Genomic DNA, 18473 nt, shown 5'->3' with positions numbered 1-18473 from the left:
GGGACTTCACCTGATTAAAAATAAAACCTGAAAACTTCAAGGCCTACTTTGTGTGTGTGTTCGGATTTACTTTTTCCGCAATACTTGTTATATTTCATTTATGCAATATGGACCTCTGTTAATATAGGGCATAACACATTATTTTAAAATAAAATACAGTGCATGGTGGGATACTATCGTATTAATTTCCACGGTTCATTGCGCTGCTGGGAATTGTAACTGAACTATTCTAATGGTGTGTGGACGCAATAAGCCTGACTAAACAAGAAACGGTACTGTCTTCAGCGTGGACGCTTTGAGCTGGATTAATTAGAGCGGTTTCGAGTACTGTTCTCGAGATCGGTTATGTAGTGTGGACAGGGCCTTTGACTAAAACTTCATGATGTATGTGCTGTGTAAAAAGTTCTGTGGGACTGTATGATGGCAGATCCCCAGATAGGGCTGTAAACAGAGATATCAGTATGATGGAACAGTTGCACAACATAAAAGCAGTACATACAGAACAGTATAGAATAAACCACCAATTCAGCTAAAACAAAAACATGCAACATACAGATGGATGGATGACCAAACACAAACCTGGCAAAATCCATTCCATGGTTTACCGACTGTGCTCATTGCTATGAAAATAACATTAACTCTGATCTAAGCCTTAGTCATGCCAGAGGTGTTTAAAGTTTTTTTTTTGTTTTAGTTGCAATAAAGTGCCACATAGTTTGAGAGAAAACAAATATAAATTACATCAGGAGCTCAATTGGTTGAGAGGGTGAGAATTCTAAACCATGGTAGGGACATTATGATTCTTCCTGAGCAACATCCGAAGAATCCGACCCTTCTTCACAAACTACGCCACCCAGCTCCTGGTCCAGGCCTTGGTACTCTCCCGCCTAGACTACTGCAACTCCCTCCTGGCTGACCTCCCTGCGTCCGCCACCGTCCGCTCCAGCTCATCCAGAACTCTGCTGCCCGCCTGGTGTTCTCTCTGTCTTGCTTCTCCCACACAACTCCACTACTCTGCTCACTCCACTGGCTCCCGATCACCGCTCGCATCCAGTTCAAGACTCTTGTACTAGCCTACAGATGCCTTGACCAGACCCTCATCTCTCCCTACACCCCCACTCGACCTCTCCACTCCGCCTGCACTAGAAGACTGGCTCTACCTCCTCTACGCTCCCCTGCCTCCAGAGCCCGCTCCTTCTCCACCCTCGCTCTGCAGTGGTGGAATGACATTCCTACAGATGTCAGGACTGCCCAGTCCCTGACCACATTCCGGCGCTTCCTCAAGAATCACCTCTTCAGACAGCACCTGTAGAACTCCTGTTTTTCTCTTGGGACACCCGGGCAGCAGTGTGGAGTAGTGGTTAGGGTTCTGGACTCTTGACCGGAGGGTTGTGGGTTCAATCCCCAGTGGGGGACACTGCTGTTGTACCCTTGAGCAAGGTACTTTACCTAAATTGCTCCAGTAAAAACCCAACTGTATAAATGGGTAATTGTATGTAAAATAATGTGATATCTGTATAATGTGAAATAATGTATACTGTGATATCTTGTAACAATTGTAAGTCGCCCTGGATAAGGGCGTCTGCTATGAAATAAATAATAATAATATCACCCTTCCTTAATTGCGCTTTATTTGCTCCTATCTGCCCGCTATTTTACTGCATTTAATCCTGTACTTCAGAGTACTGTAATCTGCCAAGTGTTTAATCTGTAGTATTTTGTATTTAATCATATCCTGATGTAACTATCACGGACACTTATCTGCTGTATTATTGAATTGTATTTTGTCACACTTGTACTTGCTTGAACCAAAGTCATTGTATTTATCTTGCTCTTAATTGTATTATTACTTGTACTGTAATACTTGAAATGTATTTGCTTACGATTGTAAGTCGCCCTGGATAAGGGTGTCTGCGAAGAAATAAATAGTAATTTGCAAGACTAAACATTAAGCAAAACACTGACCAATTATTTAAAGGACAATGGCATTGCTGTGGTGTGATACAATGTTATAATCAAGAGTTAAAGGTATCTGAATACGGGAGTTTCTTTATTAACGAGGAACACAGCACAGCAATGCCATTATCACAATTACACTACAACTTCTTGAACTTGTGTACCTATCTTTGTCTGAAATAATCATCTGTTCTCTGCTTGAAACACTTCATTAGTAAGCAGTGGTTTTAAAACAGGAGTCCTCTCAGCTGTGCTTTGTACCATTCCGCTATTGAGTAGTAACAGAGCAGCTGACCTTTATTGGAAACATTGGTAAAGCAGTGTCCTTTTTATGCAGTATAAAGCAAGATGCATTGTGGGTTCCAACATTAGTATTGTTGTTGCTAGTGCTGGATTTAGTTTGCAACTCACAAAATTCAGAAGTGGTATACTAAAAGCATGTTAATAAAACAATCAATCATCACAAAACTATGGCACAGCATAGCCCATTGATCAACTGTACCAGCTAATATCCAATGTCTGTAAAATGTCTGTAATATGTATTAATTTACATATTCACATTTGTGATCAGACCCCAGAATGCATTGGCCTTCAATTGCTCAACCAAGTGCCTGTATCATTAGTGTAGTGCTAAAAAGAAACCGGATAAATTGGCAACATTTTAGACCAGGTCTTTTCGAAATGCTTGTGTTGCCAATGCAGCAAAAACTTAGAACTACATGCCGCTTTAAAAAGCTTATTCGCCTTGCAGATAAATACTCATGACAGTGTTTGGAAATGTCAACTTTTTATTACATATCCTTAACACTTAATTTTGTTTAGCGTTTTCCACCAACACGTGGTTGCTGGGCCTTCGTGGGCTTGGCGATCTTCTGTTTAGGTGCAGCCTTAGCTGGAGCCTGCAAAGAGAAAAATACAATGTTCAGTTCCACAAATCCTACTGATCCACAGTATTCTTTCCAAACTGTCAGGCTATAGAAATGGACAAGGTATTTTAACAATAAGGAGGAAAATATAAAAAGCAAACAAATAGAAACAACTAACCAGTATCCATTTGCAAATCTGGAACCAACTAAACATTGTATGCCTACACAAATACTTCAGAATATATATATATATATATATATATTATATATATATATATATATATATATTTATTTTAGCTCAAAGAGCCAGCTGCCCAACGTTTCGATATGTTGTACATATCTTTCTCAAGGGAGCCTGTGTTTGAATCAAAACATTGGAGGTATTTATAGGTTTTTGACAGCATGACAACTACTTGTTATTGTTTACATTCAAATCCATGATTTATTCTTACATGATGTAATGGTGTTCTATATATTGTGACATCATTTTTACTTCTATCTTTGAATCTGTATTAATTCTGATTAACATTACTTTATATAAACTTATATTTTTATTATATCATGCAATGCTGGCTCTGAGGATCAGTCTAGATTTGGCCTCCCCAGCGCATCAGCATGCACAACTTTTGAATGAATTTTGTTTATTTATTTAAATGTTATATATTTATTGAAGTTAATTAGTTCATTCTTTTCTGTTGAGTCCCACTGGCATAATTGTGTTCAGTCTATTTATCCATTTACTTTCTTTTATTCTTCTATATGTCGCATTGTCTAATTTGAGCTGTTCTAATACTACAAACTTTACATCATTTATGTCATGTCCCTGACTGGTGAAGTGCTGTACTATTGGTTCATTCATTTTTTTATTTCTAATTAATGAAAGGTGGTTCTGAATTCTTTTATATAAAAGTAGTTCCAGTCTCTCCAACATATTTGATTTCATCAAATTTTTCACAGGCTATTCCATAAACGACATTGCTATTTTTACAGTAGGTATTAGTTTTTAGTGGATATGTGGTGTTCTTATGTTTAATTATATTTTTACTTTTGTCTATGTATTTACACACTTTACATTTACTGGTGCACATGTTCGTAGAACCTATTTTGTCAATTATTCTTTTATGTTTACTGTGAACTAAAATATCACCTAAATTAGCTTCTCTTTTTAATGCTACAACTGGGGCCTTAAATACTTTTTTTAATTTTTCTGAATTATGTAGAATCCGCAAGTTTTTCCAAACTATCTTAGAAATATTGGGCAAAAGTTTAGAGTAAGTCATTACTAATGCGACTCTTTTGACCTTTTTATCTCTATTTTTATAATCTAGTAGATCATCTCTTTTTAGTTTATCCACTTTTCTTAACTCCATCTCTATAATTCTTTCTTTGTATCCTCTTTTTTTAAGATTTGTTTTTAATACATTTCTTTGTTTTACATAGTCACTTTCTTTAGAGCATTTTCTTCGTATTCTTATTCCTAGACCCTTTGGGATTGCCCTTTTAGTGTGTATTGGATGTGCAGAGGACATGTGTAAATACTGGTGCATGTCAGTAGGTTTACAGAAGAGGTTAGTCTCAATTGAACCTTCTTCAAGTTTTACTATGGTATCTAAAAATTCTATTTCTTTCCTTGTCCATCGAAGGTCCACCTTAATATTACCGTGTATTTCATTTGCCATTTTATGAAACTGGAAAAGAGACTCTTCTCCATGTGTCCAAACCCCAAAAATATCATCTACAAACCAAATGTATTCTAAAGGTTCTCTTTCCGATTTTCTAAGTAATTGTTCTTCCCATTTCCCCATGTATGTACTGGCAAAATGCATTCCTAATTTAGATCCTATTGCTGTACCATCGTTTTGTTTGTAATTCTTAGCAACAAATGTAAAATAACTGTTTTCTAAAACTATGTTGATCATGTTCAGTACCTCTGCTGTAGGTATTGATTTATCTAGTCTATTATCTAGTGCTTTTTGACAAGCTTCTTTACGAGGGACACTTGGGTACAAGGATTTTAAAAACATGCAAAATAAAATTGTATTCTCTGGAAGGTTTGTGTTTTTCTTATAAAAAACACACATACACATTTTTTTTATATATATATATATATATATATATATATATATATATATATATATATATATATATATATATATACACACACACACACACGTATTTGTAATTTATTAACTCCTACAGCATTGCCAATATGAAGAATTACACCATTCTCAGCTGAGCTTCATTAATGCAACAGCGTTGCTGTACATTTAACAAATGTATACAAAAAGAAAGGCCCTGGAAATGACATTATGTTGAGGGCATCTAGTAATGCCCCTTAAGACAAAATGAGTGATCAGTTGAAAAGGCTGTCTCCATTTTAGGTCAGTCCCGAAAGATGGTAAAGCATCATTTCACTCATTTTGTTTTGTGTGTCTGATGCAGATACACTGAGGCAGTGCACAGGCACTCTCCACTCTTATTAGTTATCTTACCTTAGCACTTGGGGCAGATGTCTTCTTGGTTACCTGCTTGGCCTTCTTAGCATCCTTAGCAGCCCTGTTTATTCAAACAAACACCTTTAATTCAATTAATGTACAAAACCAATGGTATATCCCTACAGTCATTTTAAATTAAATGTGAAAATAAGTTAGTCACGACGATACTTGGGGCCATACATGTATGACAGTTGAGATGCTCAGTATTCCTGTTTAAAGTAGCAGTAGTTTCCAAATCACTGCTTTCTCTATTTCAGAAGTGAACCAAAAAGAGACTTCCATGGCTGCAACTAGTACATCACTGGTTCTAGGTTACACCCACCTGAACAGGTTTGTAGTCAAACCAAAAATGTCACTTGTGAACTCACCACACAACACAGAAGCTGTAAATAAATGAACTCGCTCTCACCTGATAGCCTGTTCTCTCTGGGCCTTGCGCACCTCAGGCTTCTGATTTCTTTTAGCCATAATTTCTGCCAGAGAAGCGCCAGTGATGGCCCTCTGGAACTTCACAGCACGGCGGGTTCGCTTTTTCTGCACCTCTTCCTACGATTAAGAAACACAGGCATAGTTAGGAAATAGTGCTTGATAAGCCACTCCATGGGCTGGAGTTGCCTGTCAGTTCCAGCATGTTGCACATAGGTTTTTTTTACGAGATTCTAGTTGTGCACACAAGGTCCACTGAAGTTGCAAATCATTGCCATACAAATTTAAATCCTCCCAGCAGCAACTTTTTTCAATACAACTTATCATACATTTTTACCTATTGCCCATTTACATTGTGTTATTGCTAAGACCTAATATGCAAGTTATGTTTTTCAAATCATAAGTACATCTGCAATCACAGTACACACAGGGTAACAGAATATCTTACAATTGGACAATGGAATTTAATTTCTAATGTATAAGGATGTAACAGGATAAGCTGATGCAAAGTCAAACTCCACAATCAGGTATATTGATTAAGGGTTAACAGCCTTTCTTTCCAATTCTAAATACATAGTATCGTATTTATTGTTGAGTAACTATTCTTTATATGAATAGTTGGGGTTCTCAAACTCCCCACCCCTGTACGGACATGCAAGCTCAATAACTAAGCCATGTAAAGACTTACAGACTGGCCCTTCTTGTGCTTGCGCCTGTACAGAACAGTCCAGTTGATCTGCCGAGGATTCCTCTTGGAAAGGAAAGCAGCCTCACATTTTCCATTCAGGAACTGGAAAACCTATTAGAAAAAAAAATAAAACCATTATATCAGAATAGAGAAATATATTAACATTAATACAAAAAAATATGACATGTACAGCAACATTCTAATCCACATAATACACTGTATGATAGTTTTAGGGTGTACTACAGTTTCCCATACCTTGAATAATGAAAGCAACCAACCAACTCACTAAGATTTCAAATTTATACTGGTGTTACCCAGCAGTTACTAACGATCTACATGAAAAATTACCTATATGGCAACAGTATCCTGGGAGACAGTCAGCACGGTTTTAGGGAAGGGAGATCGTGCCAAACTAACCTGCTTGATTTTTTTGAGGATGCAACATCGACAATGGATAATTGCAAAGCATATGACATGGTTTATTTAGATTTCCAGAAAGCTTTTCACAAAGTCCCGCATAAAAGATGAATTCTCAAACTGAACACAGTAGGGATTCAAATAAATGCATGCACATGGATTAGGGAGTGGTTAACATGTATAAAACAGAAAAGTACCGATTAGAGGAGAAACCTCAAAATGGAACGAGGTAAACAGTGGAGCACCACAGGAATCAGTATTAGGCTCATCCTAATCTACATTAATGACTTAGATCCTGGTATAGTAACCAAACTTGTTAAATTTGCAGACTACACAATAGGAGCAGTGGCAAACACCATTGCAGCAGCAAATGTCATTCAAAATGATCTAGACAGCATTCAGAACTGGGCAGACACATGGCAAATTACACTTAATATAGAAAAGTGTAAGGATAATAAATAAATAATAATACTGCATGCAGGCAATACAAATGCACATTATAAATATCATATGGGAGATGCTGAAATTGAAGAAGGAATCTATGAAAAAGACCTAGGAGTTTGTTGACTCAGAAATGTCTTAATCTAGACAATGTGGGGAAGCTATTAAAAAAAGCCAACAAAAAGCTCAGATATATAGTGAAAACTTTACAATGCATTAGTAAGACCTCACCTAGAATATTGTGTTCAGTTCTGGTCACCGCTACAAAAAAGGACATTGCTGCTCTAGAAAGAGTGCAAAGAAGAGCGACCAGAATTATTCCAGCTTTAAAAAGGCATGTCATATGCAGACAGGCTAAAATAATTTAATCTATTCAGTCTTGAACAAAGAAGCCTAATAGGCGATCTGATTCAAGCATTCAAAATTCTAAAACGGTATTGACAATGTCAACCCAAGGGACTTTTTCGGCCTGAAAAAAGAAACAAGGACCAGGGTTCACAAATGGAAATTAGATAATGGGGCATACAAAACAGAAAATAGGAGGCACTTTTTTTTTTTTTTTTTTTTAAACAGAATTGTGGGGGTCTGGAACCAACTCCCCAGTAATGTTGTTGAAGCCGACACCCTGGGATCCTTCAAGAAGCTGCTTGATGAAATTCTGGGATCAATAAGCTACTAACAACCAAATGAGCAAGATGGGCCGAATGGCCTCCTCTCGTTTGTAACCTTTATGTTCTTAGAAATTATGACATGGACATTTATGGACTTCCAGTTTATGCACAGGCATAGTGCTAGTTGTGTTTACAGTCCACCCCTGTGCACAATACATGGTACAGATCAAATCTCCACAAACTAATGTTGCCCCCACCTGAGTAGGTAGACACTTTTGATAAAACCATAGATCACCCACAAGGTAAACAAGCCACTATAATTAGGGCCAACATTTAACATTGTGTTTTAATCTGTTATATGACAAGTTACATCTTACAATCGGCACTAAGATAAGTTGTGAAAGACCAAAATAAACCACCAACTAAAACACTAGTAATTTTATACCAAACACTACATAATCCACTTTTACAGAGGAATTAAACCTTAGTTCGAGTCAAAGACACAACGTTTATAGAATGGTACGTCATTCTGCACTATACAGTTGCTTCAGCAATAAGACGCATCACATCCATTCATAAATTCAATTTAACACACGATACAGCAAGGCGTAACAAGTTACAGGTACTTGACCTCAAGACAATTCACATTCACAACGTAATCTGTAAGAACGGAGTTATAATGTGCTGTCATTAAAGAGAAGTAATACTTTCGAGCATATCTCACGGCTGACCAGCCAACCAAGAATGACAAGTATTTTAATGATCATCATCAATTAATTGAGGATTGTGTGTATGATCTGAAATTGGCCGTCTAGAGTACGATCCTTCGCCGCATTAATACTATTGGTAGAGTTACACACTGGGGGTGAACTTACGTGTTCCACACATGGCAAAGAACAGTCATATCATGTATATTCACACAATAACAAACTAGCGCGTAAAACACTGTATGCAATTAAATTACGTCGATATGTCTGTATTGGGCTTTTATTATTTTAACAATGTTCTAAACTGCAACAAATGGGTAGAAAGCCGGTGTCTCTTTACCTTTCCGTCTATCCTGGCGTATCGCCTACCGTGCCCAGGGTAGATTTTGTACCCACTAAAGCTGCACAGCTCGACCCTGGATTCAAAAAATACAACACAATTATTAAACTTTGAAACACTATAATGCAACACGATTGTTTAATGTGTGTTATTTTCTTCATTTTAAGCGCCGATGGCTGCTGATAACAAACAGAATCACTCACTTCATGGCTGCGGCTAAGATGGCGAAAAGAAAGAGAGGATCATGGGACGGGCACAAGTACCTATCGGTACATAATTATTTATTCTAAGACTAAATTAAAATATAAAGCACCTTTCTCAAACGATATTATTGTAATTTAACGTTGTTTTACAAGTGTTGATTTACAATTATGTTTTGTTAAATTAATGTCATCAGTCAGTTGTCGGACCCGTTGCCTGGCGTTAACACAAGCGGGAAGTATGGCGGCATCTGAGTGGGGAGAAGGCTTTTAATATGGCACATACTGAAGGTAACTGCAGTAACTTACTGGGTATTCAGCACACGGTTTTGTGTAAATATGGTGTTAATGACACAATCTGAGTTTATTGTTAAAACGTAGAGGGGCTGTCAACTCTGAAGTGTGTTAATTTGCAGCGTAACCCTGGTTTGTTTTGAAATACGCAAGACAAATGGCGCGCGATGCGCAAAGGGAATTGTAGTTTTGTTAATATGTGAATATCATTTGATTGAATGGATGTGATTTCAGTGGGGAACTACAGCTCCCATGCGTTCTTGCGCTTCCCTGGCGACAGGCAGTTGGCCAGGTGTGGGTTGGTACTCTACACAGTATGCTCCGTGTCATTTGGACTAAAAATATACTGTGTAAATGTTGTTTGACAAGCATAGCAACGTTGTGTAAATGTCATCAACCCGTTAACCTGCAGCCTGAACTAAGTAAAACCGTGAACTGTGCAGTGAAAAAGGAATACAGTATAATTACTACCAGTTATTACTGGATAAATAGTCTTGCAAATGAGTGTTTCGAGTCTCACGTTGGACAAATATGGTAAGAATTATTATTATTATTATTATTATTATTATTATTATTATTATTATTATTATTATTATTATTGACATATTTTGTCGATTACTAATGGCAAATATTTAAAGTACAAGCAGACTGGACCGTGCTTCGTAAAGCTAAACTTTAAAGTTTATGCGATGGAACAGACTTCGGTGACAGTTTGACTGGCCTTTGTAACTCACCTAAAGTTGCCACTATTACTTTTAGCCCACTACTGAATGTCAGCCCTCATATTTATAATTAAAGCAACGTTACAATCATTTATCATTAGCTTTAATGTTGTGTTAATCTTACATTTCAAACAAAACGTATGTAAAAATGTGAAATTGGCCTCATAATTTGGGGCACATTTTATGGGAGTGCGTTTAATAATACAACACGAGAATTTTAATTGGATCATTGGCGGCAGGTTAGTTTGGTGTCAGATACTGTACGCTGTCTGTACATCATGTCTTGTTTATTGTCTAATTAGGTAGAACTACATTATTAGTCCAGAGGCTGTGAGATGATTATTGTGAATGGATTTACACTGGTGGATGCCTGAAATAAAACGAGAACACCTGTGTATCCTGGTTCAAGTTGCAGAGTAAACACAAGCAAAAATGTTGATCTGCTGCGATTCTTATGGCACATGCATGGTTGTGAGTCCTGACCAGTTATAATTGAAAATGTAGAGGTACAGTAATTATAAAAGTGGTGAAGAACCATGAAACCTGGACCACGTTTATGGGAAATCGAATGTATTTCCTCAGCTCAGTGCTTGGAATTCCATTGTTTATGTTTCTGCATGTCCTAACACAGATTTGTTGTTTTTTTATTCTGTGCACAGGATCTGTGGTTGATCTGTCAGGCCAGGGAATGCAGAAGCTGGAGTCAGCGTTTCCCTGCCCTGCTGGAGCCCACACACTGATCCTGGACAAGAACCAGATCATAAAGCTGGAGCATCTGGAGAAGTGTAAAGAGTTAATGCAGGTACAGCTTGATGGAAGGGGCTGGTTAATGCTCCCACTAAAACTGTAAAACAGTTTTTCTATTTTCTTTATCTGCAGTGACCATTTCATTTTCTGATACTCATGGACTTGTCATTCAGCACTATTAAACCTCTCCTGTGTTTTTACAAGATTCTTCCCTACGTGGTTAAATACAGATTGGACACAATGAAGGGAAGCTGGCTGTCCTTTAATCTCTCTGTCTTATTTTTAATAAATTCTCTTTCTTTCAGTTGTCTGTGGCCAACAATCGGCTTGTGCGGATGATGGGAGTAGCCAAACTGACGAACCTCAGGGTACTGAACTTGCCCAACAACAGCATTGGGTATGTCGAAGGGCTAAAGGACCTGGGGCATCTGGAGTGGCTGAACTTAGCCGGGAACAACATCAAGGTAGCTTTCTTGCTAACGTAAAAGGAACGTTCTGTTTAGAGGCTTTATTTGTAGGTGAGAGGTTAACATGAAAGTCAAAGATTTCTCCATTTCCACAGGAACAACATAAAAAAAAAGGTTGAGGCAGTGACACTATATTTTCATGTTCAATATAACTCTAAAATATATTTCTTTAATGCAATTTATAATACAGTAAAAAAAAAAAAAAGGTAAATCAAACTAAAGCATAAAATAGTGTAGATAGTTTTTTTTTTTTTGGTGTAGGTCTTAATCTGTAAAGGAGTACCTTAATGATACCATATATTGATACAAGATTCGAAACACCAGCGCCTAGCATGCCACAAGAGAAGAAAAAACAAACACAGTACATTAAAGCCTAACCTGTTAACGTTTCACAGTTCTGCATTGATTTGATTCATGCAGCTGTGTCAGTAGTGCATTTCTTTCTGTACAGCTGCACTGCAGTGATCCAAGACATTTTCCATTGCAATATTTTACATAAAATGCAAACTTAACTCTCCCTATTCCTTCCACAAATTAGGTGACTTGTTCATTAACCGCTTGCTGTATGCAGTGATTGGACAAGTGGGTAAAGGTAGATCTAGAGTTGGATAAATCAACCTGTCAGTCAATGACATTCTTCTTGAGTACAAAAGCATAGTATCAACCTTCTAAAATACAAAATACAGATGTGTTTGTTAACCCTTATGGGTCACTACACCTTGAAGTGTATTGCATCAACAGGAGCATAAACAATGCAACTTTAAACAATGTAATCGATCAGTTACAAATATCGCATGATGGCTAACTGACCTTTTTATATTTCAGGTGATTGATCAGATAAACAGCTGTGTGGCGCTGAAGCACCTGGACTTGTCTGACAACAACATCTCGCAGATAGCAGACCTCTCAAAGCTTCCCTCATTAAAGGTAAAGTCACTCCAGTAACCTTGTGTAAACTAGAGTAGAAGTGGGGGTTCTGTTGTAATATTCAGGTACCAATATTTAATGGGACATTTACTTTAATGAAAGGGTCAGTATTTTGTGCAATTTAAAGCTTGTCTTAAATTTAATATACTGTTGTTCTTGCCTCATTACTAGTCTTTCTACACAGCAGAAGTACAGTTTTCACCACTTCTTAAGTCCTAAGATTAACCACCAGTTTTTTTGTCACAAGTTATGTATTGTTTTTTTTTTCCACAAACAGAATTGTTTGTCTTTTTTTTTTTTTTTTTTTTTGAAAGCTTTTTGTAAAAACGTAGACATGTTTCATTACCAAGCTTCTCAGAATGTATTTTTACTTCAAGGATTCAGGTTTAAATTCATGCTGATATGTATCCTTTACTTTAATCTTGTTGCTTCTTTAACTAGACTCTCCTGCTTCATGGAAACATCATAACAACCCTGCGTACTGTGCCACTTCATCTGCCTACAGGGCTGAACATCTTGTCTTTGGCAGAAAATGAAATTTGTGATCTCAATGAGGTATTACCTTGAAAAAAAAAACAAACAAACAAAAAAAAACATTATTTACTTTTTATGCATCCCTGTAGTATTAGAAAATCACCACTTTTTGTAATATGTATATAGCATTGTAGCTTATTCTCACCAGCAGAGGGCAGAATTAGCAAAGAACACACCACCAGGGTTAGTTTCATTATAGTATTTAAATAATATACAGTATTTTAAAGGTTAAACCACCTTATAAACTTATAGATATTTTATTATTCTCCTTTAATCTGGCCCAATGTATGCTATTCAATTATTAGTAACTAAAAGAGTGAACAAAGTACTGTTCCATCAACTAGACCACATTAAACAGGTTCAAAACAGATGTAGGAGGTAAAAATGTAATCCTCTGAGCCCTCTAGCTCCACCATTGTAACTGAATTCTAATTCACAGGACCAATGCTTCTTATTCCAGGTTTCTTTTCTGACTTCGCTCTCTGAACTGGAACAGCTGTCCATTATGAGCAACCCCTGTGTAATGGCTACTCCCTCCCTCCCTGGGTACGACTATCGGCCCTACATAGTCAGCTGGTGCCTCAGTCTCAAGATTCTAGATGGCTACATTGTGTCACAGAAGGAAGGGTATGCATTTGGCAGTATCTCCTTATTATTCAGTCAGTGAAAACCTCTTGATATGAAGTCTGTCATGATGTAATGGGAATTGGGAGTATTAAAGTATTAATATATATATGAAAAAACCACCTCCACTATATCCCCAGGCAGTGATATGCATTGGCAATGGAGAATAACACATGTTCATACGCTGTTCTTTCTTATATTTATGCAAGGGCACTGGTAATTCTGATATGTTTTTTACCCAGGTTGAAGGCAGAGTGGCTCTATAGTCAAGGCAAAGGGCGATTGTACCGTCCTGGGCAGCACATGCAGCTGGTGCAGTACCTGGCTTCAGTCTGCCCTCTGTCATCCACCCCTGCCTTGCAGTCTGCAGAGGATGCCAAACTGGAGAAGATACTAAACAAACAAAGGTGGGACTGTGAAGATATTCGCTCCTCAGGCAATTCTGTTAGATCAGATTTTTTTTTTTTTTGTAAAGTAAAGCTTCATCCAAAATCCAATTTGAAAATATTTTCCAAAATACACATAGAACAGCGACATTTGTATTCGCTTTTTGTCTTGTTACGCTGTCCAAGTGTCTTGTCTTCTAAGTGTGACAGAGCTTTGAATATTTTTTCTCATCGTTAAAGGAATAGGAATAATAAAAAAAAACTTCCAAACAAATTCCACAGAACTTTCCTCAAGTATGGCAAGTTTATATAGTTCAGATTATTAATTATAAATTAAAATAATAATCCAACACTTTAGTGTTCACCCATAACTATAAAACACATTGTAGAATGTAGTAAGTCTAAAATAAACACTGTCAACATTTTTTACTTTGTAACATTACATGAACACTTAAATGTTTTGGTCAGAATTGGTAAAAAAGAAAAAAAAAGGTCTGTTGTGGATTACGTTAATCTGTATATAAATATAAATGTTGTTGTCCAGACTCCATCAGAAACAGCTGCAGCAGCAGTTTCAGAAAGGATGTCCACCCAGCTCATCCACAACGAACCGACCTGTTCAACTCCCAGTCGAGCGCTGCAGTCCAACACACACACCACTGGGGTCTGCTGACAGAGGTGGGAATTGCACTCCAGATCACACATTCAGTGTCTAAAAGGGCGTCATGTGCAGTGGTGGCACTGAGTGGTAATCATACCAGTCCACACTCTTTTTATTTGCAAAATGAGTAATTGTCTTAAAAAAAAAAAAAAGCCTGTGGTTTATTTTCACCTTGTGCTTCAGAGCCTATACCTCAGATCAACACCTGGTTGGGAATGAGTGTGTCTGCTGATAACTCCTACGCTGCTGAGCAGTCGGCACAGTCCTGTTCATCCCGCAACGAGCCCTTATACCTGGAAGATGTCCAGACGGATGAGGACAAGCTGAACTGCAGCCTCCTGTCCTCCGAGTCCACATTCATGCCTGTGACTTCCGGCATGTCCCCTCTGTCACCCACCGGCGAGCTGAAGCTTGAAAGGGAGGAGGTGTCAGACGAGGACCTTGGTGCTACAGTCCTGCAATTCAGAAATAGTGCAGAGACCAGGGTGAGTGAGGCTAAGGAGCCAGTCTGGACAGAGAAGCAGTCTGTTGGGAAGGCAGCAAGCGAGGGTCACAGCAGTTGTGACATTGCAGCCTCTGTGACTGGAAGCAATCTTCTGGAGATAGCACTGCCCTTTGAAGAGAGGTCTGAGCAAACCGTTACTGAGGAAGAGGAAGAGAAAGGTATCCTTCATGGTTTGAATGAAGCAGCCATCAGAATTCAGGCATGCTGGCGAGGCTTTTGGACCAGGCGTTTCAACCCCAGGGCTAAGGAAGTTCGCTCTGAAATCCGCCTGCGCAGAATGCAGGACCACATTGTGTTCCTGTCTGATGAATTAATACAGTAAGATAATACATTTAATATATTATTGGTAAACCTCTGTAGTTTTACCATTGTAACAGCAATCTTAATACTGCCTAATTCCACTGTATTTTTCTAGTAATTGTAGTGAAGGGGTCAATAAATCACCCATCATTGGGATATATTAATAAATCACCCATCATTCATATATTCTTTAATTGCAGCAGCATTTAGATATGCTTAAAAAGAACCTATGGATTTCAAGATTATTTTAACCAACTTAACTATATGGTTTCAGTAAGTTATAATACTATAAAATGTCAACGAATAACACTGTTTCAAAACTTTTTTTTGTAAACAAGCTTATTTTACAAAGCAGTGTCTGTTTTGATCATTTACACAAGCCTTACTGTTGCATTTTCCAGGCTGAGAAAGGAGTATGAAGAAGAGAGAATACAGAGGCTTGTGCAAGAAGAGGCTGTAAAATTCATGTGGAAACAGGTATTTCACAGTAGATCCTAGGACATGTTAACCACTGGCCCCTCTTTCAAATCCAGATTTCTGTTCAATGTCTTTAAGCTATGTTTGGTTTGGCCTCACATGTAAATGCTGGCTGAAGCACAACAGGAAGTTTTACTTTCTATTACAACATTCATTGTTAATTTGTATCTTCAGAATCATTCAAATGACACACACACACGTCTTTAAATTAGTTTACTTTTTCTTTTTAGAAAGTTTTAAATCACTGATAGTCATATAAAATCAAATGTCTTCTGAATATGGTAGAAAAATCTTATGTGACATCTATGTGTTTGTTTATTTTTTTTTTATATATAGCTTCAGTACTTCCAGCAGTGGCAGCAGTCTGTAAACCAGCAGCTTCAATCTGTTTCCCAGCGGGAGATTCCTTCATCCAGCACTTTGGCTCCATCCAGTCTCTCCTCCTCAAATCTCTATGATCCCAAACCCCACAACTCTCTGGCGTTCAGCACCGAAGGACCAGCATCCCACTGCTGCGAGCAGTCTTTCCCTGACTCTGGCTTCCACTCCTCTGCTGGTGGGGGCGAACCTGACAAGCTAAGGTGCACTCTGCTTTCTAGCCAGTGCGATACGGACGAGAGCCTGAGCTCTGGCACTGGGGCCTCTATAGAGACTGTGCGGCCATTCACGGAAGGGCAGACTGAGAACAGGGAAGGCACGGAACTGGGAGAGGAGGTAAACAGCAAGGAGAGTTCACGAAGTGAACAGGACAACAGCCTGCTTGAGCAATATCTGAATTCTGTCCAGCAGCTGGAGGAGGCAGAGGACGGGGCTGTGGAGAGGACAGAGAGCCACAGACCCAACTCTGCAGAGGTGGAAGAGACCCACCCACCTCCTCTTCCTCCTCAAGAGACATCGGCAGTATTGCAGGCCGAGTGGACTCCCAGTCCAGAGGTACAGGACAGGAGGGTGGAGCCAGATTTGCAAGGCCTGCCAGTGGAAGCAGGCGTGTAAGAGTGCTTGCCACAGCCGTAACTTTCAGTGGGTATTGCACAGATAACGGGGGCCATTCGAACTATCGTATTTCAGTTTGTTCCCCTCACCAAGCACAAAACTAAGGGGAATGAATCGCCAACATTTTAAAACTGTTGTCTCAAACTTCAAAACCTAAGTGTTAAACTTTGCAAAATGTACATTTCAGACTACACTTGTACATACCTAGAAGTCTGCCATGTATAATAAATCTGAAACAAAAACACATTGGAAATGTGAAAAAACACCAAGTTACCAAAAGTGCCCAGCCATTTAAAGTAGAGATATCAAAAACACAAGCCAAGTTTCAAGAAACCATTGGGGCAACCTTGCCCAGCACAAAGCAAATAGGCACAACTGTAAAACCAAATGGGGCCAAGGTTGCCCCAATTGTTTCTACTAACTTGGCTTGTGTTTTTCATGCGCTTGATCCACTTTTATTGTGCCTGAAAAACACAAGGCACAATGAAAATGCAACAGTCTGTTTTACATCAGTAGCTCATTGGACACATACATAATGTTATTTGCATTTTAAATAGTGAGCAGATAGGTTTGTTCATTGTTTGAGTAGTATTGTTCCTTGGGATAACAAAATACTGAGCTTAAGTGGTGATTTCATAAAAATGCCATGAGCTCTGCTCAGTGTTTGTTATCTGAGTTGAGTTAATATTGCCAAAATGAGTTGATTAAGAATCTACATAAATAGCCATTCGAAAAGATATGATTTTAATTAATGCAAGAACAGTGAAAGATACGACCGTGCCCCGCTTGAGTAATGAAGATCGCCTGGTTGCTATCGGCATGATTGAAGGTGGCCTATCTGTGAGAGAAGTTGCCTGGAGAATGAGATGTTCTGCTTCAATAATCAGCAGACTAGTCCAGAGAAACTAGGAAACCGGCTCAGTGAGGGACAGGCCACGTCCTGGAAGGCAGTGGGTCACCATACCGGCCCAAGACCGTTATGCTGACTGTTGCGTTGTTCCAGCCAACCGGTGGGGCAACCACCACCAGCCAACCTTTGCCAGCTGGCTGCAGCTGCACAGGAAGAGCGGCGGAACATCCCACAACAGTCTATCCAGAGGCTGATCAGGTCTATGCATCAACGCTGCCAGGATTGTGTTAATGCTCAGGGAGGTCATACCCGACACTAACTTTGTAACGTTTTCATTTTGAAAGTATGTCACGTTTTATACTGAAAACTTATCATGATCTGTATTTTTGTTCACATTTTCTGTGATTTTGTTTGACATCTCTGTTTAAAGTATTTGATTAAATCCATTAGACCTGAGTGTTGCGTTTCTTTTGTGCATCAGTGTATGTATGTGTGTGTGTGTGTGTGTATATATATATATATAGTAGAACACATAGATGCTAAATAAAAGTCTACATCCCAAAAGTGTCAATTATTCATACTTTATTCATTAAAACAAGTTAAAAACAGGTATGCTGATGTGTTTTGACATGTTCTCATGAGAGCGTATTGAAAGCAGTAGATCTATTAAATGCACCCGGTACTCATTGTCTTTTAACACCTTATATTACTAGAAATAGTAATCTAGCAATCAATGCATTCAATTCACATTCCAGATACTTGACAATCTGCTATAGTAGTGTCAGCGTACCTGGTCCGGAGCAGGAAGAATTGGAGACGGCACAGGATACAGTTTAAAG

At 38.4% G+C, this 18473-nt stretch overlaps 2 protein-coding genes and 1 non-coding gene across 4 annotated transcripts; 1 reads left to right on the top strand and 2 right to left on the bottom strand.

Moving 5' to 3' along the window:
• Positions 1 to 2726: 2726 nt before the first annotated feature.
• Positions 2727 to 9288, bottom strand: LOC117405214 (large ribosomal subunit protein eL24). Its single transcript, XM_034008088.3, has 6 exons — positions 9151 to 9288; positions 8948 to 9023; positions 6432 to 6542; positions 5727 to 5863; positions 5315 to 5378; positions 2727 to 2855 (listed from the first exon to the last, which is right to left on the bottom strand). Exons 1-6 carry the CDS (start codon positions 9153 to 9155, stop codon positions 2775 to 2777), a joined length of 474 nt encoding a protein of 157 aa, XP_033863979.1. The 5' UTR covers positions 9156 to 9288; the 3' UTR covers positions 2727 to 2774.
• LOC117406403 (small nucleolar RNA SNORD2) lies at positions 5170 to 5239 on the bottom strand. The gene has a single exon (XR_004544959.1). It is a non-coding gene; the product is annotated as a small nucleolar RNA SNORD2 (small nucleolar RNA).
• An 89-nt stretch (positions 9289 to 9377) lies between the features above and the next one.
• LOC117405213 (centrosomal protein of 97 kDa) lies at positions 9378 to 18090 on the top strand. 2 transcript variants are annotated; one of them, XM_034008087.3, is made up of 11 exons: positions 9378 to 9438; positions 10823 to 10965; positions 11216 to 11374; positions 12203 to 12304; positions 12746 to 12859; positions 13299 to 13465; positions 13705 to 13869; positions 14393 to 14526; positions 14693 to 15332; positions 15716 to 15791; positions 16128 to 18090. In XM_034008087.3, the coding sequence occupies exons 1-11, from the start codon at positions 9423 to 9425 to the stop codon at positions 16782 to 16784; spliced, it is 2373 nt and encodes a 790-aa protein (XP_033863978.3). In that variant the 5' UTR covers positions 9378 to 9422; the 3' UTR covers positions 16785 to 18090. The 2 variants fall into 2 exon arrangements, with proteins under 2 accessions (XP_033863978.3, XP_033863977.3); XM_034008086.3 differs by lacking the exon at positions 9378 to 9438 and adding an exon at positions 9517 to 9975.
• The last annotated feature ends 383 nt before the right edge of the window (positions 18091 to 18473 follow it).

Source organism: Acipenser ruthenus, chromosome 9 (assembly GCF_902713425.1).
Source record: "Acipenser ruthenus chromosome 9, fAciRut3.2 maternal haplotype, whole genome shotgun sequence".
NCBI classification, from domain to species: domain Eukaryota; kingdom Metazoa; phylum Chordata; class Actinopteri; order Acipenseriformes; family Acipenseridae; genus Acipenser; species Acipenser ruthenus.
This window is presented reverse-complemented; position numbering and strand designations above follow the sequence as displayed.